The sequence below is a fragment of the Mya arenaria genome, chromosome 1 (assembly GCF_026914265.1).
Source record: "Mya arenaria isolate MELC-2E11 chromosome 1, ASM2691426v1".
Classification (NCBI taxonomy): Eukaryota; Metazoa; Mollusca; class Bivalvia; order Myida; family Myidae; genus Mya; species Mya arenaria.
The window spans coordinates 23278308-23305189 of record NC_069122.1 but is presented as its reverse complement, the minus strand read 5'-3'; the positions used below and the strand labels follow the sequence as shown (position 1 = coordinate 23305189).

Sequence of the window (26882 nt, the reverse complement as noted above, 5' to 3'; positions counted from 1 at the left end):
ACATATTCTTAACAAACCGTTTAAAACCATTCTGAATTCATTCAAAAGTGAATACCTTTATTTTTAGGAATCAATTAAAATGTTTACAGACAAATAAAAATATTCGTTTGTTTCTCCAGGTGTTTCTGGGCCAAAAGTACGGTTACCGCCCGCTTCCGACCCACATCGACGCGGAGGAGTTCCTCCTGCTGCGGGACTGTGCTCAAGGGGAGACCGAGGAGCTCGCTCTGATGGACCTCTGGTACCGGCGCGACGACAACACTGTGCCAGCAGTCTTCATACTCCAGCCGATCAGTTCTATTCTTACAAACTTCAACAACAAGGTATAGCCATTCATGTATAAGTATCGTTGGAAACTTCAACAACAATATACAGCCAATAATCTTTAATTTTATAAACTTCAACCATAATGATTAAGCCAATAATCTATATCATTGCACACTTCAACATCAAGATAGAATAGCCAATACTATATACCTTAACAAGCTTCAACAACTATGTATAGAAGATAATCAATATCCTTGCAAACTTTACCAAAACATGTTTAGTCAATAATCGATATCATTATAAACTTCAACAACACTATACAGCAAATCATCTCCATCCTTGCACACTTCAACAGCAACGTATAGCAAATCATCTCCATCCTTGCACACTTCAACAGCAATGTATAGCAAATCATATCCATCTTTACACACTTCAACAGCAATGTATAGCAAATCATATCCATCTTTACACACTTCAACAGCAATGTATAGCAAATCATATCCATCTTTACACACTTCAACAGCAATGTATAGCAAATCATATCCATCTTTACACACTTCAACAGCAATGTATAGCAAATCATATCCATCCTTGTACACTTCAACAGCAATGTATAGCAAATCATATCCATCTTTACACACTTCAACAGCAATGTATAGCAAATCATATCCATCTTTACACACTTCAACAGCAATGTATAGCAAATCATCTCCATCCTTGCACACTTCAACAGCAATGTATAGCAAATCATATCCATCCTTGTACACTTCAACAACTTCAACAAAAACTTCAACAACAATGTATAGCCAGTCATCTCCAAGCGTACAAGCTTCAACAACAACTTTAACAACAATGTATAGCCAATCATCTCCATACGTACAAGCTTCAACAACAACTTCAACAACAATGTATAGCCAATCATCTCCATGCGTACAAGCTTCAACAACAACTTCAACAACAATGTATAGCCAATTATCTCCATGCGTACAAACTTTAACAACAACTTCAACAACAATGTATAGCCAATCATCTCCATACGTACACACTTTAACAACAATGTAAAGCCAATCACCTCCATGCGTACAAACTTCAACAACAACTTCAACAACAATGTATAGCCAATCATCTCCATGCGTACAAACTTCAACAACAATGTATAGCCAAGCATCTCCATACGTTCTAACTTCAACAACAATGTATAGCCAATCATCTCCATGCGTACAAACTTCAACAACAATGTATAGCCAATCATCTCCATACGTACAAACTTCAACAACAATGTAAAGCCAATCATCTCCATACGTACAAACTTCAACAACAATGTATAGCCAATCATCTCCATACGTACAAACTTCAACAACAATGTAAAGCCAAGCATCTCCATACGTTCTTACTTCAACAACAATGTATAGCCAATCATCTCCATACGTACAAACTTCAACAACAATGTATAGCCAATCATCTCCATACGTACAAACTTCAACAACAATGTAAAGCCAAGCATCTCCATACGTTCTTACTTCAACAACAATGTATAGCCAATCATCTCCATGCGTACAAACTTCAACAACAATGTAAAGCCAATCATCTCCATGCGTACAAACTTCAACAACAATGTATAGCCAATCATCTCCATACGTTCTAACTTCAACAACAATGTATTGCTAATCACCTTCATACGTACAATTTCAACAACAATGTAAAGCCAATCATCTCCATACGTTCTAACTTCAACAACAATGTATAGCCAATCATCTCCATACGTTCTAACTTCAACAATGTTCAATGTATAGCTAATCACCTTCATACGTACAATTTCAACAACAATGTAAAGCCAATCATCTCCACGCGTACAAGCTTCAACTTCAAACAAAACATATTCACTATATCCTTAAAAGCTTCACAGATTAGGTATGGCCGCACATTTCCATTCTTACACACTCCGAAAAACAAGATATAGCCAAAAAGCTACATTCCTACAAATCAACAACAAGATATAGCCAAACAGCAGCTGGCAAATACACTTTAACTTCTATTCAATCAACGCATTTTTCGCAAACCGAAGAATACGACTCGTCGCTTCCTTTCCAATGAGTATGTATCACATATGAAATTAAAAAGTAAAACGATCCTGCTTTCACCCGCAGCGTCAGCGGCGTCTGATGGAGGCGGACCAGGCGACGTGGTGGGAGACGTTCGGCAAGCTGCAGCGCATCCTCCGTAAGTCCGCACAGGTCCTCTTCATCGCCAAGAAGATCACCAGGGAGGAAATGCACAACTACTTCATGTCAGGTGGCTACACGACTCTTTCATCATTCACTTTTTATTGTATACATGCTGGTTCAAAACTGATTTACGTCAGGTATGGTCATATCTGTATCAAGTTAGGTAGGAGCAATAATTCGTATAGTAAACTCTTAAAGTGTGTCGAACTCCTATTACAGCGTTTGGAGGATTTGTTTTTAACTTTCACAGATTATCAACTAACATTTTTGATGACTGTAAAGCAATATTTTTGCTGCTTTTAAAAGTATATCTCAATAAGTGTAGGAGTCAGAGTGATGAAACTTTACCGGAATCTTAAGCAGCGTGTGAAATTTACTCTCCTGTCACCGCTATATCTATAAGTTTAATATACAGGAAGGTTAACCAGCTTCTCAAGTTGGGCATCTTTGGTTTGTTTTTGGCTGTGCCCAGCAGAGTTATGGCACTTTGCGCTGCATACCATTGCATACCATTTGACCAGAATTATTGCTATGGCACAACTTACGTACTTAATGACAACTATATAAGTGTTGGGCCATCCGTGTGGACACAAGTCTTGGTGACTTTTTACATTCAGGATTTTTTTCGGAAAATGTCCATTATCTCTTCGAAATAGATGTTCAAAGTTGATGTTGTCATATCATTTGTGTGTGCAGTAACAGAACGTGAGGTTACACGCGGAGTCCTGATGGCGAAGAACGTGCACGACCACTGCCTGGCGTACGTCCGCGAGATAGAAAATATCAACATCACTCTCCTCAGGTTCGCCTCAAAGTTCGTCGACTTCGCATCAAGGTAGGTCAAGCTCCTGTGTCTTGTTTCTTTGTTTATTACATATTCTTATTCAAGGAGCAATATGCCATAGTTTATGCCGTGTTGACGATTTTAACCAAACCGCCGATCGCCAGTTTTCGGACCTGATCGTTGACAAATGTAATCTAGATGAGATAACTCCATGCCGCTATGCTTTTCAACGAGCGTATCGAAACAAATAGATTGGCATGGACGGTAACACTAGATTGGCATGAACGGTAACACTAGATTGGCATGAACGGTAACACTAGATTGGCATGGACGGTAACACTAGATTGGCATGAACGGTAACACTAGATTGGCATGGACGGTAACACTACATTGGCATGAACGGTAACACAAGATTGGCATGAACGGTAAAACTAGATTGGCATGAACGGTAACACTAGATTGGCATGAACGGTAACACTAGATTGGCATGGACGGTAACACTAGATTGGCATGAACGGTAACACTAGATTGGCATGGACGGTAACACTACATTGGCATGAACGGTAACACAAGATTGGCATGAACGGTAAAACTAGATTGGCATGGACGGTAACACTACATTGGCATGAACGGTAACACTACATTGGCATGATTGCCATTGGCATGAACGGTTACACTAAATTGGCATGGACGGTAACACTAGATTGGCATGAACGGTAACACTATATTGGCATGAACGGTAACACTAGATTGGTATGAACGGTAACACTAGATTGGCATGGATGGTAACACTACATTGGCATGAACGGTAACACTAGATTGACATGAACGGTTACACTAGATTGGCATGAACGGTAACACTAGATTGGCATGGATGGTTACACTAGATTGGCATGGATGGTTACACTAGATTGGCATGAACGGTAACACTAGATTGGCATGAACGGTTACACTAGATTGGCATGAACGGTAACACTAGATTGGCATGGATGGTTACACTAGATTGGCATGGATGGTTACACTAGATTGGCATGAACGGTTACACTACATTGGCATGAACGGTTATACTAGATTGGCATGAACGGTTACACTAGATTGGCATGGATGGTTACACTAGATGGGCATGAACGGTAACACTAGATTGGCATGATTGGCATTAGCATGGATGGTAACACTACATTGGCATGGACGGTTACACTACATTGGCATGGACAGTTACACAAGATTGGCATGAACGGTTACATTAGATTGGCAGGAAGAGTAACACTAGATGGGCATGGACGGTAACACTAGATTGGCAGGAAGGGTAACACTAGATGGGCATGAACGGTAACACTAGATGGGCATGGACGGTTACACTAGATGGGCATGGACGGTTACACTAGATGGGCATGGACGATTACACTAGATTGGCATGAACGGTAACACTAGATGGGCATGGGCGGTTACACTAGATGGGCATGGACGGTTACACTAGATTGGCTGCAAGGGTAACACTAGTTTGGGATGGACGGTAACACTAGATTGGCATGGACGGTAACACTAGATTGACATGAACGGTAACACTAGATGGGCATGGACGGTTACACTAGATTGGCTGCAAGGGTAACACTAGATCGGCATGAACGGTAACACTAGATCGGTATGAACGGTTACACTAGATTGACAGGAAGGTTACCACTAGATTGGCATGGACGGTTACACTCGATTGGCATGAACGGTAACACTAGATTGTGGTAACGGTAACACTAGATTGACAATAACGGTAATTCTAGATTGGCATCAACGGTTAATCTAGGTTGGCCGTAACTTCTGAAGCAGACACTTTTCATGCACATTAACTTATGTTTTATGCGATGCAAAACATATTCGTGTACCCGACATTGATGGTTTTGAGTACCCGACAGTGATGGTTTTGAGTACCCGACAGTGATGGTTTTGCGTGCGCGACAGAGATAGTTTTGAGTACCCGACAGTGATGGTTTTGAGTACCCAACGGTGATGGTTTTGAGTACCCGTCAGTGATGGTTTGGAATACCCGACAGTGATGGTTTTGAGTACCCGACAGTGATGGTTTTGCGTACGCGACAGAGATAGTTTTGAGTACCCGACAAAGATGGTTTTGAGTACCCAACAGTGATGGTTTTGAGTACCCGTCAGTGATGGTTTTGAGTACCCGACAGTAATAGTTTTGAGTACCCGAGAGTGATGGTTTTGAGTACCCGAAAGTGACAGTTTTGAGTACCCGACATTGATGGTTTTGATTACCCGACAATAATGAATGATGGTTTTGAGTACCCGACATTGATGGTTTTGAGCACTCGGCAGTGATAGTTTTGAGTACCCGACAGTGATAGTTTTGAGTACCCGACAGTGATGAGTGATGGTTTTGAGTACTCGACATTGATGGTTTTGAGCACTCGGCAGTGATGGTTTTGAGTACCCGGCATTGATGGTTTTGAGCATTCGGCAGTGATAGTTTTGAGTACTCGGCAGTGATAGTTTTGAGTACCCGACAGTGATGAGTGATGGTTTTGAGTACTCGACATTGATGGTTTTGATTACCCGACAATAATGAATGATGGTTTTGAGTACCCGACATTGATGGTTTTGAGCACTCGGCAGTGATAGTTTTGAGTACCCGACAGTGATAGTTTTGAGTACCCGACAGTGATGAGTGATGGTTTTGAGTACTCGACATTGATGGTTTTGAGCACTCGGCAGTGATAGTTTTGAGTACCCGGCATTGATGGTTTTGAGTGCCCGACATTGATGGGTTTGAGTGCCCGACAGTGATGATTTTGAGTACACGACAGTGATGGCTGTACCCGACAGTGATGGTTTTGAGTACCCGGCAGTGACGGTTTTGAGTACCCGACATTGATGGTTTTGAGTAACTGACAGTAATGGTTTTGAGTACCCGGCATTGATGGTTTTGAGTGCCCGACATTGATGGTTTTGAGTGCCCGACAGTGATGATTTTGAGTACACGACAGTGATGGCTGTACCCGACAGTGATGGTTTTGAGTACCCGGCAGTGACGGTTTTGAGTACCCGACATTGATGGTTTTGAGCACCTGACAGTAATGGTTTTGCGTACGCGGCAGAGATAGTTTTGAGTACCCGACACTGATGGTTTTGAATACCCGACAGTGATGGTTTTGAGTACCCGACAGTGATAGTTTTGAGAACCCGACAGTGATGAGTGATGGTTTTGAGTACCCGACATTGATGGTTTTGAGCACTCGGCAGAGATAGTTTTGAGAACCCGGCATTGATGGTTTTGAGTACCCGACATTGATGGTTTTGAGTGCCCGACAGTGATGATTTTGGTACCCAACAGTGATGGTTATGAGTACCCGGCAGTGATGGTTTTGAGTACACGACAATGATGGTTTTGAGTACCCGACATTGATGGTTTGAGTACCCGACCCGACAGTAATTGGTTTGAGTACCCAACAGTGATGGGTATGAGTACCCGACAGTGATGATTTTGAGTGTCCGACAATGATTGTTTTGGTACCCAACAGTGATCGTTATGAGTACCCGGCAGTGATGGTTCTGATTACCCGACAATGATGGTTTCGAGTACCCGACAGTGATTGTTATGAGTACCCGGCAGTGATGGTTCTGAGTACCCGACATTGATAGTTTTGAGTACCCGACAATGATGGGTTTTGCGTACCCGACAATGATGGTTTCGAGTACCCGACAATGATGGTTTTGAGAACCCGACAATGATGGTTTTTGAGTACCCGACAATGATGGTTTTGAGTACCCGACAATGATGGTTTTGAGTACCCGAAATGATGGTTTTGGGTACCAGGCAGTGATGGTTTTGAGTACCCGAAAATGATGGTTTTGAGTACCCGGCCCGACAATGATAGTTTTGGGTACCCGTCAGTAATGGGTTTGCTTTCTTTTGCTGTGTTCTGAGATTTTACAACTCATAGATTGCGATTTGCGATGCGGAACAGAAGGGATACATACCGATACGAAGGGGAAATCATATACATTGTATATATTGTAATATAATATGATATGTGTGTTTCTCGTTTTAAATGCATTAAAATCGCTCCGTTTATGGCTATTTTTGTTTTTAATGAACAAAATTATCATGTTGTTAAAAAGTAAATGATCACAGCTAAGATTTTTCACTTAAGGAATGAATTGCGGGGTTGATGTCATTATCGGGGTATGAACGCAATTGAGCTGGTCAAAGTGTGTGGAGTCCGAAGGACTCTTATGGAAACAATGCATTTAAAATATATTGAATTAACACTTTCTAAAATGTTGATGTATACTTTGCGGGACTGCTGACACAATACGAACAGTAAAAAGATAAACAAATTCCATGTATATTGTTATGCGACGATTCGCGATCCGAACATATCCGAAGATGTTGCGTTCATCGATTGATAAACGCAATTGCTGAAAGATAGTTCATTTAAGGAATGGAAGTTGAAGTGTAAATATTTATTGTTATTGTCGTCATAACATCATTATAATGATCGGATATGTGAGTAATACTCACTCCTAGTAAATATACCGGTAAACTGGCACATAACATGTTATTTTACATAATGTTATTATGTTTTTGAGGTCTTCAAAGTTGCTTTACCGTGATATCAGTTGTCTTCTGTATTAAAGTTTTGCTTGTTAACGTTCTTAAAGTTAACTTTTTCTGTTTTAGGCATTCGTAATTGTACTTATTATCATTTGTAAAAAAATCTCTGTAAACGCTGACTATAAGTTTGGACTAAGTTAGATAGAAGGGAAATGGACACTTACTATTCTTTATGTATATTCTTTAACTATCATTTACAAAAAACTCTCAATACGTAGGTATTTTCCTGGTTGATAATAATATCTAGTTTACTAAATTTTGTCCTACATAGATATATGTAACTGACTATTTACTGCCACTATTGGCCGTGTTGCACCTGCCTCTCTCTCAAAGTGTACATTTAGTGTTTACGCTCATGCCTCCGCCAATCGGATCACAGAAGGGATTTTGATTCAATCATTTAAAGGCTTCGTAGGAAACAATTGCCAAAATCTTATGAAGTCATTATTTGGTATAATTAAGAAAGTTACTCAGTGGTTCGCGCATGCGCACTGGCTAGTACATGTATGTAGGCATTCGCGCAGAACACCTATTATTAGTTATTGTTCATTTTTTGCTTTTCTAAGCAATGAATTCGGCATAAACCGACTAGCCCTGATTCCGAATTAATTGCTTAGTTATGCAAAATATAAATCATAGTTTACTAAGTAACGACGCGAATGTCGGTATACTAGTCAGCGTTCATGCGCACTCATTAAATTACCAACATCAAAACAATGCAGACACTTAGGCGGTTGTTTTCGTAAGAGGCTTTCTAAATGGTGTAAAAGAGCCCGGCTGGCGATCCCATTGGGCAAGAGAGTAAACATATAAATATGAAGAAAAAATATACTACATACACTTGCTACAACAAATTATAGGTTAGTAATATATATATATCGGAAACATTTTTCAACTTCGTATAACAAGGTTACTGTATATTTGCAATTTTAAGAATTAAACGCCTTCTTTGTTTCATTATTACTTATGTAAGATTTATAAGTTATAAAGCAAGTTAGTCTGTACTCGCTCCCCTCCTCCAGGAACGTGGACGGAGAGGCTCAGAAACTGCTTAAGACGCTAAGAGACGACAAGCTGCCGGCCAAGATGCCCGACTCCAACATCGTCAAGTTCAAGGTCGAGTGGGGCGGCAAGGAGGGAATTGACATGGAAACACACAAGGTACAATATATAGAAATAGACACTATATGTATTTACTTGTTATCATTTGCAATGATTCTGCATGAGATAATTTGATAGTGTTCTGCATGTCCTTCCATGTAAATGTGGTCTTCGTAGCGGTATGTTCGCGGTCCGTTTGAAGGAGAACTTTTAGGTGTCATAAAACAAGGGTTTTCATCGATATAAATGTCGCTGAAGGATCCCGAGAAAAACTGACAAATGCAATCATAAAAAACGGACCAACTCATTACACTCAAAGATTATTCAAGTTATTAATTTACAACAGCAGTGTGTGTATACCAAGTGATAAATTGCGTCATAAATGCTACGTCGGAAGGCAATATTTTGCTTCGAATGAAGACTTAAAACAAAGATAACTTCACTATTCCTTCACCATTTTAGATGAAACATAGCGCAGTCTACGACTCTTACGGAGCCCCGCCTTCGGTCCTTTACCAGAGTTTGATTGAGGGTTTAGTTTCTTAAAACACTTCAAAAACCTTTTCACAATACGGCCGTCTGACGCAAATCATTGTGGTCTGACGGAGCACTGTCAAAACATTATGATGGAAACGGGTTTGTTGAAGTGTTTGAGGAAACTAATCACCTAATCAACTTCGGTAATAAAACGGTGGCTGGGCTCTTTAGGTGGCATAGGCTGCCCTTTGTTTTATTTAAAATGGTGTAGTAAAAGAACAGTTATCTTTGATTTAAGTCTTCTTTTTATGCAAAATGTTGCCTTCCGACGTAGCATATATGACGTAATTTATCACGTGGTATACACACACTGAACAGAGGCAATCTAAACGTTGTGTAGGGTCGTTTTTAAAAGAGGAAAAGCTACTTCAATTCACGTATTTAAAAGATATCGATTAAATCTTGAGATGGTCAGAGGTATTTTCTCGCGGTCATGAAAATAAACAAAATTTCGAGTTTGTAGTCGAGCTAAGGACTTCAAAATGGTGATAATTAATCTGTGAAGTTACTTGAAGTGTATATGTTTGAAATTGTGAATTTGAGGACTTACAAATGGATGATTTTGGACATTTGGTGTTTTCTATGTAAGTACTATCAAATTGTATACTGCAGAACTTTAAAAGGGACACATACGTATTGTTAATTTTATAAATGAATACATATGGAGCACTGAACGTCTACACCCACGCCTGTTGGCTCAGGGCCGGCCGCCAAACGTAACCTTTCACTTTCTCCATCGGAAATGGAACTGCCAACAGACAATAAAAAGTCAAGGCCTCATGAGTCTTTTGACATTTCTAGCATTCCAGAACACTCCAGTGACACTACTGCTGACGTCAGTCCTTCCATAAAGCTTTCTCAGCATGACATTACTGTCATATCAAATCGTCTAAAGGCTCTTTTTCTTGTTGAAATTCAGAGTTCTATTACAACTGCAGTTGAATCTGCGGTTGATACCCTTATTCCAAAGGTAGTAAGCAAAATCGTTTTATTTTATAGACGCGTAATATAGATCTATCTGTGTCTGTGAACAAGTTGACTTAAACGCTAAATGTGGTAAAGGAGGTGTGAGCATAATGTTTAAGAAATCTCTCTCTTTTGCTGTGCAAGAACTTAGAAACATTAAATCCACTCGCTTGACTGGCATTAAGTTAACAAGTGTAGAGTCCACTATTGTTACACCTATCTATGTATTATGCATGTATCTGCCATCGGCAAATTATACATTTGATGATTATATAGAATGCTTAACCGAACTACAAAGTATCTATGACATGTATTCTAATGACGGTTTTATAATATTATGTGGAGATGCTAATGTGCAACTGACTGATATTAATGACAGAAGGTCAACTGCATTTAATAACTTTTTATCTGATAACGAACTTTCGTCGTGTATAAACAGAGGAGTGAATTTCACATTTAAGCCGAGTAAAAGAATTCTAGATTATGTTGTATTAGGGAAATCGCAGTTAGATATTGTGTAAGATAGCTGTATTGTTAACGATGATTGTTGTGTTGTATCCGATCACTTACCCATAGTCACCACTGTCTGTTTTCCGTTATATCACTTCACTTTGCCTGATAAACAATTAATTGCATGGAACAAATGTACAGATCAACATTTTAATTCATACGCAGTCGCTCTTGATAACAAACTGTGCAAACTTAGTCTTGATAGTATACGCTTGTGTAATACTGATATACACTCACTCTATGATCATATAATTAGATCAATGTTAGAATGTGCTGAATCAAACTTGCCCATGTCAAAATATAACATGCATGCTAAGCCTTATTGGACTAGTGATGTAAAATGCGCGCATATGATACAAAAAGATGAACGAAAAAAATGGTGTTCTGCAGGAAAACACAGAGAGCGTGATAATCCACTATATGTCAGTTACAAATCGGCAAAACGAATATTCATCAACACCCAAAAGGCTGCTATATACAATTGCAATGAAAAGTTTTATAATGACTTAAACGAGGCTGCTGAGTGCGACATGCGTCTATTTTGGTATTTAGTAAAGACGAAACGTACTTCTAGATCGAATCCAATAAATGAGCTAGCTATAAATGGTATCTCATTGAGGCACCCACACCAAATATCAAATGCTTTTCGTGACTACTACTCACAAACTTTCAAACCTAAGAGTGCACCACATTTCGACAACGAATTTCTGAACAAATTAGATTCTGATGTTAATGCATTCATACAATCGAATGACTATGAGTTCGACCCAAATTTAACAGAAAACGTACAGATCGAAGAGTTAAATAATGCTATTAGAAAAATGAAAATGAGAAAAGCCCCCGGATATGACAAAGTAACGCCGGAGCACATAAAATACGGCGGTAAAACTCTGCGTGCATATATCGCACGACTATTCACGCTAATGATCAAATGTGCTTACGTTCCGGAAGAATGCAAACTTGGTATCATTATCCCAGTTCACAAAGAGGGAAAACCAAGGTCCTCCCCAAGTAGCTACAGACCTATTTCTTTATTGCCGGTGCTATACAAGCTATTTGAAAATGTCATCCATAGCCGTTTGAATACATGGTGTGCTGACAGTGGCATCGACTTCCCTAATAAACAACAAAATGCATACCAAAAGCATATCGGGCCCGTAACAACATCGTTCAACGTACAAGAAGCAGTTGCGAATAGACTGGAGCTCGGATCAAGTGTTTACTGTGCCCTACTGGACACCAAGGGTGCATTTGATTCCGTTCGGCACAGTGCCATAATTATGAATATGAAATCACTTGGTCTAAAAGGCATTTTCCTGAGGCTGATGGTTAATATATATTCATCTCTTAAAGGATGTGTTCTTGCAAATGGAGTCCTATCCGAAACCTTTCCTGTTCTTCAAAGTGTACGGCAAGGCGGAATATTATCAACATGGAGTTATCTCCTCTTCATTGATGAAATACTGAACATCCTTGAAAATAATGGCCATGGTTTAACACTGCATGATATACCCTATGGGAACCCCACTCTCGCCGATGATCTAACTCTACTTTGCCCGAACAAAATGTCTCTTGAAAATCAACTCGCTGTTGTCCTTGAATACGCCAACAAATGGGGCTATGAATTTAATTTCAGTAAATGCCAACTCGTTATATTCCAGAAAAACATTCCTCGTGAAACAACAGTACCATTTGGGCAGCAAACACTGGTCAGCGTACACTCTGCTAAACACCTCGGTGTGAACTTGAGGTATAATTTAAGTTGCAGTGAAACTATTTACAATCGTCTACGAAAAGGATACTCCTCCCTTTTCAGTGTACTATCAATTGAAAAATCCGAGGGCGATAATAACCGTTTGACAATAGCCTCTCTCGTGACAAAAGTAAGCATACCCACAGCACTGTACGGTGCAGAATTATGGTCCAACGTTTCCGCTACATCAATGCTGCGATTAGAAAGATTCAAGCGCCTAGCAGCTAAACGAATTCAACATTTACCGACATCGACACGCACGGATATGGCCCTAAGCATGCTAGGCTGGTACACAATGGAATACGACATCCATAAACGTAAACTCATGTTCCTGCAAAAACTTTGTACTATGCCCACCTCATTGCTAACTCGTCAAATATTCAACTATAGACTGAACCTTTACATAGCAAAGGGATTTCAACATCAGACAGGCTACATTCCGGACATAATTTCACTTTTGCAAAAATACGAACTGATTGGGTCTGTGAATGTGTACCTTAAAACATTCATATTCCCAAGTAAAAGTAAGTGGAAACAAATAGTCAATGGAACATTATCACTGTATCACAAAACTCAGTGGCGAAGAAGAACCAACTCTGACGAGGATTTCCGAATATTCCAAAGCGTCCATGAGTCTATTGCCCCATCCATTTTTTGGTTGAATGCACAGTCACGCACGCAAATCTTTCACGCCATAAGTGCAACCAAGGCCTTAGTTTATAGACAATTTCAACCCGAATACACGTGTAAACTCTGCAAAACTGAAACAAGTGATATTATAATGCATACCATTATCATCTGCTCAAAAACTGGCAGCCTCAGAAAAACTTTTCTACACGAAACTAAAACATTATGCGGTCAGCACATATATACGTTGCTCGTAAATTCGGATAATGAATATCTAATGCGCTCACTCTTCCAGCCAAACTTCATCACTGCTTTCAGTCTCCCGGAGAAAACTTTTAAGATGTTTCTTAAAAAAGCATGCAAATTTGTTCACGACACTATCAGTTTGTACAATAAAAATAATAGTGTGTAAGTGTGATAAAATAGTGCTTGCATTTTGTTGCATAAGTACCCTAACATACACATCTTAAACCTGCCACTAAATGTTTATTTTTCGTTTTCGATAAGCTCTTAGTTATATGACGGGTAAATATACAGTATGCATGCGTGTACATATTGAATGCAAAATTTGAAAGATTGGTTCAATCATTATAACCAATCATTTGTAAATAATCATACAACTATATTAAATATGTATAAGTAATGTCCTTTTTCAACATGTATTATTTATATTATTAACTACATGGTATGTCATGTCACTTATATCATATGTTAAATCACTGAAAAGTGGAATAAAAGAGAATATATATATATTAAATATATATATATATATAACATGACCCGTTATAATTTATTGAAACAGTATTTGTACTGAACAAACTAACATGATCATTGTAGTATCTTTACAATTTAGCATGCTTTTACTTAAATATCTTCAGTCATAGTTTATAGTTTTGAATACCCCATCATCTGTTGTATTATTATTAATGATGTGCATATAACCTACATCATATATATTCCGACTTCTTGCTTCAGTTTTGTTTTGGAAACAGTATATTTACAAATTGATTTAACACACATGTAGTATATTAAATCAATTCCGTATATATTTAAATGTTTGCTTTTCTGGTCTATATCGCTTCTTACCAGAACATCTAGTGTACTATAACTTTAAAATATGTGCCTTTAACTTCCTGCATAATTTTAGTTCACTGTATGATTTAATTTAATGAAAACAGTATTGTAACGTACCAAATTAATTGTATCATTGTTAACCTTTGGTCAAGTTAGTATATAACATATACTAATATTATTTGGATGCACTTCATTGCTTCTAATCTGTTGGTTGGTGTGTGCCTATACAAGGTCAATGGTTGACTGAGTCGCATCTAACAATTTATTGTTGTGGGCGCATATGTATAGTTACAACACTTAATCATTACTTTGTCGTAGCTATTAAGTGTTTAGAGCATATATATATATATATATATATATATATATATATATATATATATATATATATATATATATATATATATATATATGTAACTACTTTGTACGATAACTAATTATGAACCGATCACTCACTGCATATACAGTCCATTTGTTTTTGTTACAAATTATTGAAACTTTTAATTAAGCATATAGGTATATGTAATTCTTTGTACATAATATTGTTGTTTACATCAACATCTGTTAACACTTAATAGTTTTTCAGAAATTTGTTATTAATCATCATTTTTAAGGACCAAGGTTTTATTATGCTCTTAGGTTCTTCCACATGACACACCACTTTTTTTGTTTATTCTTACTTTTCACATTTCTAGATCTCCATCATTCTGTAAACTTTTCTTTTCTTCACACTTTGGTCTTCATGCGCCTTGCCTTATGATAGTTTATGGGTACTCGTCAGTGACATTTAATGTCGTCAACCGGATATCGGCGGTAACTTTGTTTCTGTTTCTTATCCATTCTGTTTCATGAATGCACTGTGTAATAATTGGTCGTCGGTAGCCGGTTTGACAAAGTTATACGTCGGGGGATATTGGAAAATCAGTTTAGTTTTAATATTTCCCATTCCAATCCTATTCAACTTCTTAGACCTGTTTTCTCTTAAGGCTTACCACGTTTCACACTCAACGCCAACCACTGGAAAAAAGATCCAGCCTAATGTAATAAAACTCTGTTGTAACGGGTTATGGTTTGTAGCCGTCTACTCAGTTTTCTCTGCCATTGTATTTGAATTATGGATTGTCCAGCTCATATTGTTATCTGGTGATGTTCACCGTAATCCTGGTCCCGATTCATTTTCATCATGTTCAACAGAATCCAGTTCAGATTTATCAAAACTCCTCTTGTCACAACATCACGTCTCATTTATCCATTACAATGTACAAAGCCTGCAAAACAAGGTTGATATACTTTTCTCTGAATTGAATGGATTTGATATTATAGCTTTTTCTGAAACATGGCTTAATGAATCAATCTCTTGCGAAGATAGATCTTTCATTGGTTATCACACGGTCGAGAGACGTGATAGACCAGGCGACAGTCATGGTGGTGTTTGTGTATTTATCAAGGATAGTGTACACTTCACTCGCCGCCTAGACTTAGAAATCAATTGCCTGGAAAGCATATGGGTCGAAATTACTTTGAAAAGCCGTAAGCGTTTACTATTTGGGACATTTTACAGACCACCAAACTCATCTAGCGCGTATTGTGATTCTATACAGGACTCTGTGGGACTTGCCTTTGATACAGGAATCAGTGATGTAATCATAACTGGTGATTTTAATTACAACTCAAGCAACTCAAGTTCTTCCAGGCGTATTCATACCTTATGTTCTGTCTATGGACTTTCGCAAGTTATAACCGAGCCGACCCACTTTACTGAAAATACCTCATCCACACTAGATCTGATCTTCGCTTCAAACACTAATAGCTTAATATCTTCGGGTGTTGGGGATCCTTTTCTCCCATCCAATATTCGGTACCATTGTCCTATATTTGGAATACTAAAATTCGCTAAGTGTAAGACAACCTCGTTTCCGAGGCAAGTATGGTATTACGACAGGGGTAACTACGAGGAGCTACGAGGTCTTCTCGACAATACTGAATGGGACTCTCTTTCTGATGCAAATATTAATACATACACTAACAATGTAACTAACGCAATTTTGAATCACGCCAAAAGATGTATCCCAACTAAAACAGTCGTTATTCGACCAGACGACGTTCCCTGGATGACTTTGCATTTAAAAAATCTCATTCGCAAGCGTAAACGGTACTATAAAAATGCTAAGAGTAAAAACTCAACTCTACTTTGGGATAAGTTTCGAAGTTTTCGAAACGAAACCACTCTGGCCATTCGGAGTGCAAAGGAAACTTACTATTCTAATCTTTCGGAAAAAGATTTGTTCTGGGTCTGTCCAATCTAAAGGCTGGTGGACGATTTTAAAGTATTTTCTTAATCCTCAATCTAGATCCCACTAACGGAGAACTGTGTCTAGATGACGCTGATAAAGCTGAACTGATCAATACACATTTTAGAAACCAATCTTTATTAGACGATAGTGGTCATGTCGTTCCGCCGGTAAACAATCGCTACAGTAATTATATTCTTGATAATATAACTTTGCTACCAAGTGATATCACCGACATTTTAACCTCCCTCCCCATAAACAAAGCCTCAGGTCCTGATGGAATAAGCAACCGAATACTAAAAACTTTTAATACACTTTAATACATCTCTTTCTACCGGTCAGTTTCCCAAGCAATGGAAAGATGCCAATGTATGTGCAGTTTTCAAAAAGGGAGATCCGAACCTTCCTGTAAACTATCGTCCTATTTCCCTACTAAATACAATGGAAAAAGTGTTCGAGCGGGCAGTATATAAACATTTCTTTAACCATCTTCGTGATATAAACTTTCTAACCTCGCTTCAGTCAGGCTTTCGGCCAGGTGACCCCACTGTTAATCAACTTACCTTCCTTTACAACACTCTTTGCAAGGCATTAGATGATGGCCTTGACGTTCGAACAGTATTTTTTTATATTAGCAGGGCGTTTGATAAAGTTTGGCACAAGGGTTTGCTTGTGAAGCTTCAAGAAACAGGTGCCCATGGCAACTTACTATCGTGGTTCCGTGACTATCTCAGTAATCGTAGGCAACGAGTAGTTCTCCCTGGCTCCATGTCTAGTTGGGCCCAACTTGAGGCCGGTGTTCCGCAAGGTTCCATTCTAGGTCCCCTTTTATTTCTTATAATTCATAAATGACATTGTTGTTAATATTGGTAGTAATATTAGGTTATTCGCAGACGATACCAGTCTGTACATTCTTGTTGATGAGCCCCTGAGGGCCACTGAAATAATCCAGAGGGATATTGATAGCATAAGTACTTGGGCTGATAAATGGTTAGTAACCTTTAACCCTGCAAAAACTATGTCAATTTTGTTTTCCCGAAAACGACAGCCTCGTTTCTATCCCGAGTTAACTATGTATGGTCAACAAATTTCAGAAACTAACTCGCACAAACATCTTGGTTTGGTCCTTTCCAGTGACTGTACATGGCACGAGCACTTTGAGTACATTAGAAGTAAGGCCCTCAAACGCATATGCATCATGCGAAAGCTAAAATTCCGTTTTGACAGAAAATGTCTAGAAATTATCTATTTTTCATACATTCGCCCAATTCTTGAATATGCTGACACAGTGTGGGATAATTGTACAGACTATGAAAAAAATGAATTTCAAAAGATTCAAAATGAGGCCGGTAGAATCGTCTGTGGGGCTACAAAGCTAGTATCTATTTCCGTTCTTCACAAGGAACTGAGCTGGCCTACTCTTTCAGAAAGACGACTCAATCACAAACTATGTCTCTTCTATAAAATGGACAACGACCTTGTACCAGAGTATTTATCATCCCTTACACCCCAAACTGTTGGTTCTCAGAATTATCCACTACGCAATGCATCTAATGCAAGAACGGTTATGTCACGTACTAGTTCTTACTTTTCCTCTTTCCTTCCTTCTGTACGTGCATGGAATGAACTTTCTCGGGATGTGCGGGACAGCCCTTCTATTGCTTCTTTCAAGAGATCTATTTCAAATCAATCTTCAGTCTGCCCTCCATACTATTACAACGGTAGCCGTCGCTTGCAGGTACTCCACGCTCGACTGCGTACTAGTTGTAGTGCCCTTAACTATCACCTCTTTTGCAAAAACATAATTTCTGCTCTATGCGAATGTGGGGAAGTTGAAAGTAGCACTCACTTCTTCCTACATTGTCCCTTGTATACGGATATTCGACAAACTTTAATTCGTGATATGTCTAGAATCACACGTGTTGACATTGATACCATTCTCAACGGTGATCCCACCCTTAACAACGAGAACAACTCAAAAATCTTCAGTTTTGTTCATAACTTCTTACAAAACTCGAAACGCTTCTGATTATGCTATATTCCCAGACTTGACCCTTTCTATCAAACGGTACAGGTACCCAACTATCATCAATCTAACTATCATCAAACTTACATATATATTTTCTCGCTCTGTCTACTTTTGTTTTCATCCATGCTCTCTTTTCTTCTTTTTGTTACCGAAATCATCATTTTTATACACTATTTCAAACGCATTCTTTCGTTCTCTTAAGATAATATTCTGCAAGTTTTCATTAACAACATATATACATGTAATTAAAATTGTCTAATCTTCTCATTACTCTGCATAACGTGTAACTTAATTCTCACGGAGAGAAACTTTATAAGCTATGCTTTCGTTTCAATCCGATTCAATATATTAATGCAAATACTTAAATTATATTTAACGTGTATTATATGTATATATAGATATGTTGAATAAAATATGTTTAAATCAAAAGATATGTGAAAGGTGAAAAGTAAATCGTTCACAGATATAAAGACTTTATAACCGCACAACAAATTGTAAACATTATTTTTAGCCGGATTTTTCATCGAAAAATTACGGGTTATAGAATGGCGAAAACCGGGCGGACGGGCGTTAAATATTTTGCGTTAAAGTTTTCATTTTATGTAATAAAATCAAGAGTTTTTATTCAATGGTTATCAATTTTGGTCAGACTATTTGTCGGGATGTTATCTTGAATATATATGAATATGGGTCATCTCGGTTCAAAAACTAGGTCACAAGGTCAAATCTTTAGAAAAATACTTCACGGTAATAAATTTAACAATCTTTATCAAATCATGATGAAACATGGTCAGAATGCTTGTCTGCATTATATCTTGCATATTTTTAATATGGGTCAACCCGGGTCAAAATCTAGGTTACTTGGTCAAATCTTAGAGAAAATATTTCCACGTCATGAATTCAACATTTTTTTCATATCTTGATGAAACTTGGTCAGAATATTTGTCTACATAATATCTTGCTTATTTTTAATATCGGTCATCCCAGGTCAAATTCTAGGTCACTCGGTCAAATCTTAGGAAAATATTTCCACGTCATAAACTCAACAATTTTTGTCAAATCTTTATGAAACTTGGTCAGAATACTTGTCTGCATAATATCTTTAAAGTTCTTTAACATGGGTCATCCCCGGTCCAAATCTAGGTCACAAGGTCAAATCTTAGGAGAAAGAAATCCATGGTCATAAAAATTAATTAATTTTTGTCAAATCTTTATGAAAATATGGGTCACCTCAGACATAAACTTGGTCACTAGGTCAAATCTTAAGAATATTTTACCGATGTCATAATTTTTTTATATGCTTACCAAACGATTTACCTATCATTATCAGTCAACAACTAAATTCAATTGCTATTTTATGAACACACATCCCAATCATGAATTTCATATCTACCCATATTTTTCAAAAATATAAATTTTAATTAACTTTAAAAATATTTGTGTACATGAAATCTTAGATGATAAAGTTTGTCATCTAGGGTCAAAAACTAGGTCTCTGGGACAGATCTTATTGGAAAAGCTGATGTATTTATAAAATGTTCAAATGGAATAGTTTCTGTTGATCTGGTTATTTGTATGAACGATATTTCTGATAAGTATGAATATGGGTCTTTTTGCCGCATTGGCGTCTTGTAAAACATTATTTTGTGTGTAATAGTCTTAAGAAAAAATACTGCTGGAAGCGAAATGTAACGTTTCATGATTGCATTAAAAGGACATCTAGTGAATGTTGACATGAGTTAATTGGGTCTACACAATTTCAGACCCTTTCGTTTAGCCAAATTGGAATGTATAAATCAATATTTATTCTGGTCCCTAGATTTATTATTTCATTCTTTCGCCATCTCAGAAATATACATAGTACTTCATACTTGAATGGCTAATTTAAACACGTCGTTCGATTTATTACGTTAGTATTAGGACGATTTCCGAGCACAAGCGGTCTTTTAGTTAATTATTACGTCGTTTGTTGCAGGAGTACATTGAGACATTCTGTCAACACTTCTACGACAACGTGTTACGGCTGGTGGACAACGCCATGGACCGAAACGAGAAGCTCTCCAGCAACCCCGTGTACGTGGAGGTCCTGCAGCATCTCAAAGCCTGCTACAACTCATGCAAGGTCTTCCAGGGCCGCGAGGATATAGGTATGCTAGGATAGGCCATCGCATCAGCTACAAACAGATGCGAAGACTTCATTTGTATTTCAATTACAATGACCAAAGCACAATGTACTTTGAATATAATATTTCTTCAATGTTTCAGTGGACCGGATCAAGCAGTACGTGCTTGGCAAATATGATAAGCCACTCATTTTGCACGGCGCTAGTGGATGCGGCAAAACCTCCCTCATGGCAAAAGGTGCCAGTCAGGTGAGGGAAACAGGGGCGCTAATGAATAGCCAGAATTATTATGTTTGTCATTATTTTAGTATTGTATTTACTATTTAATTTTTCGCTTCGTTGAAACAGTCATTTTCATATATTTCCTTGATTTGACGATGGCGTTTACTTAACAGCTTTTCATGGTCCATTTTAAGGCTATTAAATGATTAACCTCATACGTATACTCCAATATTTCGACCGTATACGTGTCAATGTATTGCAATTAAAATGTACAAACCTTCCCTTGCAGTCTCGGTCATGGTTCGGTCCAAAGCAGACGCCGTTCTTAGTGCTGCGATTCCTTGGAACGACTCCGAACAGCTCGTCCGTCATCCCACTCCTCACCAGCCTCTCCCGCCATCTCATGTGGCTGTACGAAGAACCAGACGAGTACATCCCCGACGAGCTCTCACCCCTCGTCAACCACTTCAAAAAGCTGTTGTGCTGTGCCTCCAAGAGTAAGCCGCTTATATTGATCCTTGACTCGTTAGACCAGCTATCGGGCGCAGATGGCGCTCACCAATTAGCATGGCTACCAACCCAGCTTCCGCCGTATGTGAGGCTTATCGTTTCAACACTTCCGAATTATTTCGGCATTTTGGACACGTTACACAGCATGATTGAGATTCCTGAAAACTACGTCCCTGTGTTACCTCTAGGTGAAAATCTCAGTGCGACGATTTTACAATTCTGGTTGAAAAACGCAAATAGAACTTTGACCGAGGAACAAATGGAACTAGTCAATGAAGCGTTCACAAAGTGCAATCTTCCGTTGTATGTGAAACTCGTGTTTGATGAGGTTTGTAGGTGGAAATCCTACACGTCCTTACAAAATGTATCACTAGCATTTACGATACATGACAGTATATACAAACTGTTTGAAAGAATTGAGATTCAGCATGGACGAACATTAGTTGCCCATGCTTTTGGATATATCACGGCGGCAAAGAGCGGTCTTTCAGAAGCAGAGCTAGAAGATCTGTTGTCCCTCGACGAAAAGGTTCTGAACGATGTGTACCAGTATCACCTTCCGCCAGTCCGGAGAATCCCGCCACTGTTGTGGACGAGGATCCGTAGCGATCTGCCGTCTTATCTCAGCGAGCGTGAGGCAGACGGCGTCAGCGTGGTCAACTGGTATCACCGGCAGTTCATTGAGGCTGCCAAAGAGCGCTATTTTAAGAACTTGAACTATGTGAGTGAAATCCACTCTAATATTTCTGAATACTTTCTTGGTATTTGGGGTGGTGGCAAGCCAAAGCCCTTTGAATATACGGAAGGCCAACGAAAAATGTTCCATCTTGAGCAGAAAGGAGGCGAGAGTGATCGAAAGGTCCCACTCCAACCACTGGTGTTTATGGACGAACACGGTCGACCGATCCGTCACAATTTAAGAAAACTGAATGAGCTCCCATACCATCTCATCCGCTCACACCGCTACGAAGAGCTGTACTCCCAGGTGATCTTCAACTACAACTGGCTGCACGCAAAACTCAATTCAATGCCGTTACAATCGGTGTTGTCTGATTTCGAGGATCTGCTTGACCACGTGTACCAGAAAGACGTCAAGTTGATAGCTGACGTCATCAGACTGTCTAGTTCCATTCTCAGTCATTATCCCGACAACCTCGGACCGCAGATAATTGGAAGACTTCTACCTTACTTCACGATGAACGAAAATATCCGAATGTTGATCCAACAGTGTGACACGGACGGGCTGACGAGGTGCGCGCTGGTTCCGGTACATCACTGTCTCCACACTCCCGGGGGCCCGCTGCAGTTCTCACTTGAAGGTCATTTGTTCGCTCCGTTTGGTATTGCGGTTACTTCAAACGCAAAGTATTTGATTTCAGTGTCAAACAAGTTCATCATATTTGATCTCTCCACGGGCGAAGTATTCAGACAGATTGCTCCCGGAATTGAAGGAATCATGCAAAGTTTGGCGGTGTCGGAGAACGACAAGTACGCAGCGGGATTTACGAATAACAACCAAGTGATAGTGTGCAATATACTCACAGGCGAACACGTGAAAATCATGCCACCTTTGAAAGAAATCAAAGAGTCTCTAGTTACAGGTACCACTATGAATAACACACATATTGTTATTTGGACTGCTCAAGAATGGTTCTTGTACACAATCAGTGGTACTTTTCTGTCCAGACATACTATTGAAATGAGCATGCCGATACTCTCGGCTGAGTTCGGGCCTGACGGTAAAGTCTACCTTGTTGTTAAGAGCGGCGGGACTGGCGATTCTGAGATGACTCTAGAAATGAGTGACAATTCCATAGAACCGTTTGAGTTTCATAGTGCCATATCTTTGTCAAAAGATAAACAATTGATGTACACGTGTATAGAAATAAGTGATAACGCAGTGGCGGTATACACACGGCAGGGTGATGCATGGCGTTATGATCGGACATTAGGTGACAATTTCGACTTAGTGTTTGCGCTTAACCTTTCGGAAGACGAAAACTTCCTTGTTGCTACCATTCCTCTCGGTTACAAATTGTGGAATCTCAAAACAGACATCATGGTACCACTTAAGTTACCCCATGGTACGCGCAATATCCCTACCAAAAACCAGCTGTCAGGAATGGTGACGCTTACGAGAAACAATCATTTCGTGGTCGCCGCCGTGAGAAAGAACGTTTACGTCTGGGACGTAAAACAAGGCAATATGGTGAAAGTGCTGGATGCTCATTTTGGTCGTATAATCGCTCTCACAGCGGTTTCAACTGGGTGCAATAAAGTCATCTCGTCTTCTATCGATAAGACAATCAAGGTGTGGAACTTCGACAACATTCTGGAGGATGTGCACTCCATAGACAGGCTCGAAAAGCCCATAGAGACCATGGACCTGGCTTCAGAGGTGCCCATCTGTGTGACAACTAGCAGAAACTGTGTCGGCGTATGGAATCTCGAGAACGGAAAACTGCTCAAGACGTTCGGAACCACAACGTCGACGTCAGTCATCACTGAGGCCGTACTCACTGGAGACGCGAATTTTGTATGCGCGGCTGAGACTGCTAATATAGTGATATGGGATGTTTCGAAGGACGCTGCAATAAAAACTCTTCCTTTGAGGGACACTCAAAAACTTATTAGAAATGAAAACGATACACGCATAATTGCAATCGCGAAACAAGGCATAAATAAAGGAACGTGTGCGTGTTACTCACTGCCGGAAGGTGATCAAATATATAAATTCGAGTTTGGAGTGAGTGTTTACAAGGACGGGGTTGTAACCTGTGACGGGTCTTTCCTCGCGCTCCCGGCCGTGGACAAGAGCGGTGATGTTATTGGAGTGTATCACGCAAAGACCGGAACTCATCTGTACAATCTGCAACTGAAGTATAGCACATACAAACCAATGATTAAATTGATCCCAATGCCGCACGATCCAAATCAAGTGGCTCTAATTGACGAGGACAAAGGGAATATCTTGGATCTAAAAAAGAAAACATTAGTGAGATCTGTCAATCGATGGAACGGACAGGTTACAAAGACAGGAAAACATGGTTTATATGCCCCAAGTCGCGGTGGTTTGGAGTATATAGAGCTTAAACATGGAAAAACTACGAAGACATTGATTCCTCGAATAGCTGAAGGAGTATTCAATGTGGACACTATATTTAGCAATAACGATCGTCATGTCATATATTACCATTCTGGTCACAGAACATTGAGAGTGTTTCGGCTTTCGGACGGGAAAATGATCGCCAAGTACAAGGCCCAGGCTGAAGTGAAAGTGATGACGTGCAGCCCCGGAGGAATGTCCGTCATTATAGGCTGTGTGGACGGAAGTCTGACCGTTCTGGCCCTCGCCGACCCCCACTACGAGGACAATGTGGAGTTCCTGCAGTGTCTGCCCAGCCGACAGAAACACCAACCCGGCATGAACGGCACGGGCGAGGAGAACGGAGAGTCCAACCTGCCCAAAAACAGCATCGGGACTGCGCTACAAGTCGCGAGATTTGTGGCCAAGGCTAGAGGCGCGCAGAGATCTCGTGCTTGTATTCTGTCATAAAGCGAGAGCAGAGTTTCCTCAGTGTTGTGTTAGCAAAATAGTTCACGTATGCTTAACATTATTGTTGATATATATTTAAATCAACTTTAACATTTGGTCACCTTACATTTTTGCTGAGTTGAAAATTACGAATGCAATCATATTTCATGCTAAAAAGTTCTTTATATTCAAGTGATACCTATGCAACGTCCATGATGACATTTTAAAATATTAACATCATAAGTCACAAATAAAGCATACCCCCCCCCCCCCCCCCCAACTCCCTCCATCCTTCATAACTAAGTCGCATAGAATTTCGAAAAATAAATTATATTTTAAGCTAGAATGAACATCCTTTCAAACACAGTTGCGGAGGTGTTTTATTTTGAGGCTTCTTGCTAGCTTATTGAAAATCTCATATGTTGAGATTATAACAGAGTCGTGTTACAAGCAATGTTATACAACAGAAGTGCATTGGCTTCGTAAAAAATTAAACGAAAATATATTTAAGAAATATTCGAGGATTATAATAATTATGTTGTAAGATTATTAAGATTCATGAGCTTCCTAACGCTGTATGATTTAAAGAGTTCTTTTTTCATGATTCCATTGAAAGGTAGGAAAATTAACAATTCAGTGATTAGGCAAACCAAAATGAAATGGGGAAAGTTGGGGGGGGGGGGTGTAAAACAATTTGAAAACTGAAAAATTAGCGTTTGTGCTACCAAAATAATGTTGTCCTTTCAGTTTCATTGATTGTTATTTTTATATTTACATTATTTTGATTAATTGTGTTAGTCACTGAGTGACTACATCGCTACATCGTACACGTTATAGCATTTGTTCACTACATGCTGCATATAATTATGTTTCTTGTATATATTAAATCTGTTCCATTTTATTTTTTTTTTTAACTTTATAAAAGCGCAATTTAATAGTTTGGTTTTCGAAGAAAATGTAACGTAAATCATAGATAAGTGATCGCTCATTTAAAAAAAATATGGTAGACTTAACTTTAGTTGCGTTTCTGTAAACAATGGCTCTAAACACTACACCTGATTCCATCTAACGGATGTATTGTAAAATGTTTGAGTAGTTTTATATTGAATCCATGACTAACTCGATGATTTTTTTGGACTGTGGTGTCGCACTTAATGGTCTCCTTACCTTAGTGCAACTACGTGCCAAAGAGCGATAACCTATCTGTATTGATAGCCTACCGGGGTAGACAGCCTACAGGGATTGATAGCCTACCGGGGTAGACAGCCTACCGGGGTTGATAACCTTCCGGGGTTGATAATCTTCCGGGGTTGATATCCTACCGGGGTTGATAGCCTACCGAGAAGGACAGACTACCGGGGTTGATAACCTACCGGGCTTGACAGCCTACCAGGGTTGACAGCCTACCGGGGTTGACAGCCTACCGGGGTTGATATCCTTCCAGAGCTGATAGCCTACCGGGGTTGACATTCTACCGGGGTTGATAACATACCGGGGTTGACAGCCTACCGGCGTAGACAGCCTACCGGGGTTGATAGCCTACCGGGGTTGATAGCCTACCAGAGCTAATAGCCTACCGGAGTTGATATTCTACCGGGGTTGACAGCTTACCGGGGTTGATAGCCAACCGGGGTTGATAGCCTACCGTGATTGATAACCTTCCGGGGTTGATAGCCTACTGGTGTTAATAACCTATCGGAGTTG

The 26882-nt window shown here is 39.3% G+C and overlaps 1 protein-coding gene across 3 annotated transcripts in view; it reads left to right on the top strand.

Moving 5' to 3' along the window:
• Positions 1-26068, top strand: part of LOC128226812 (NACHT and WD repeat domain-containing protein 2-like) — a 60898-nt gene extending 34830 nt beyond the window's left edge. For all 3 annotated transcript variants that reach the window (XM_052936915.1, XM_052937070.1, XM_052936996.1), the window contains exons 5-11: positions 120-323; positions 2415-2559; positions 3189-3327; positions 8926-9064; positions 20764-20935; positions 21054-21160; positions 21423-26068. In XM_052936915.1, coding sequence (XP_052792875.1) covers positions 120-323; positions 2415-2559; positions 3189-3327; positions 8926-9064; positions 20764-20935; positions 21054-21160; positions 21423-25199 — 4683 coding nt within the window. In that variant the 3' untranslated portion in view covers positions 25200-26068. The remainder of the gene's footprint in view (positions 1-119; positions 324-2414; positions 2560-3188; positions 3328-8925; positions 9065-20763; positions 20936-21053; positions 21161-21422) is intronic.
• Positions 26069-26882: the final 814 nt, after the last annotated feature.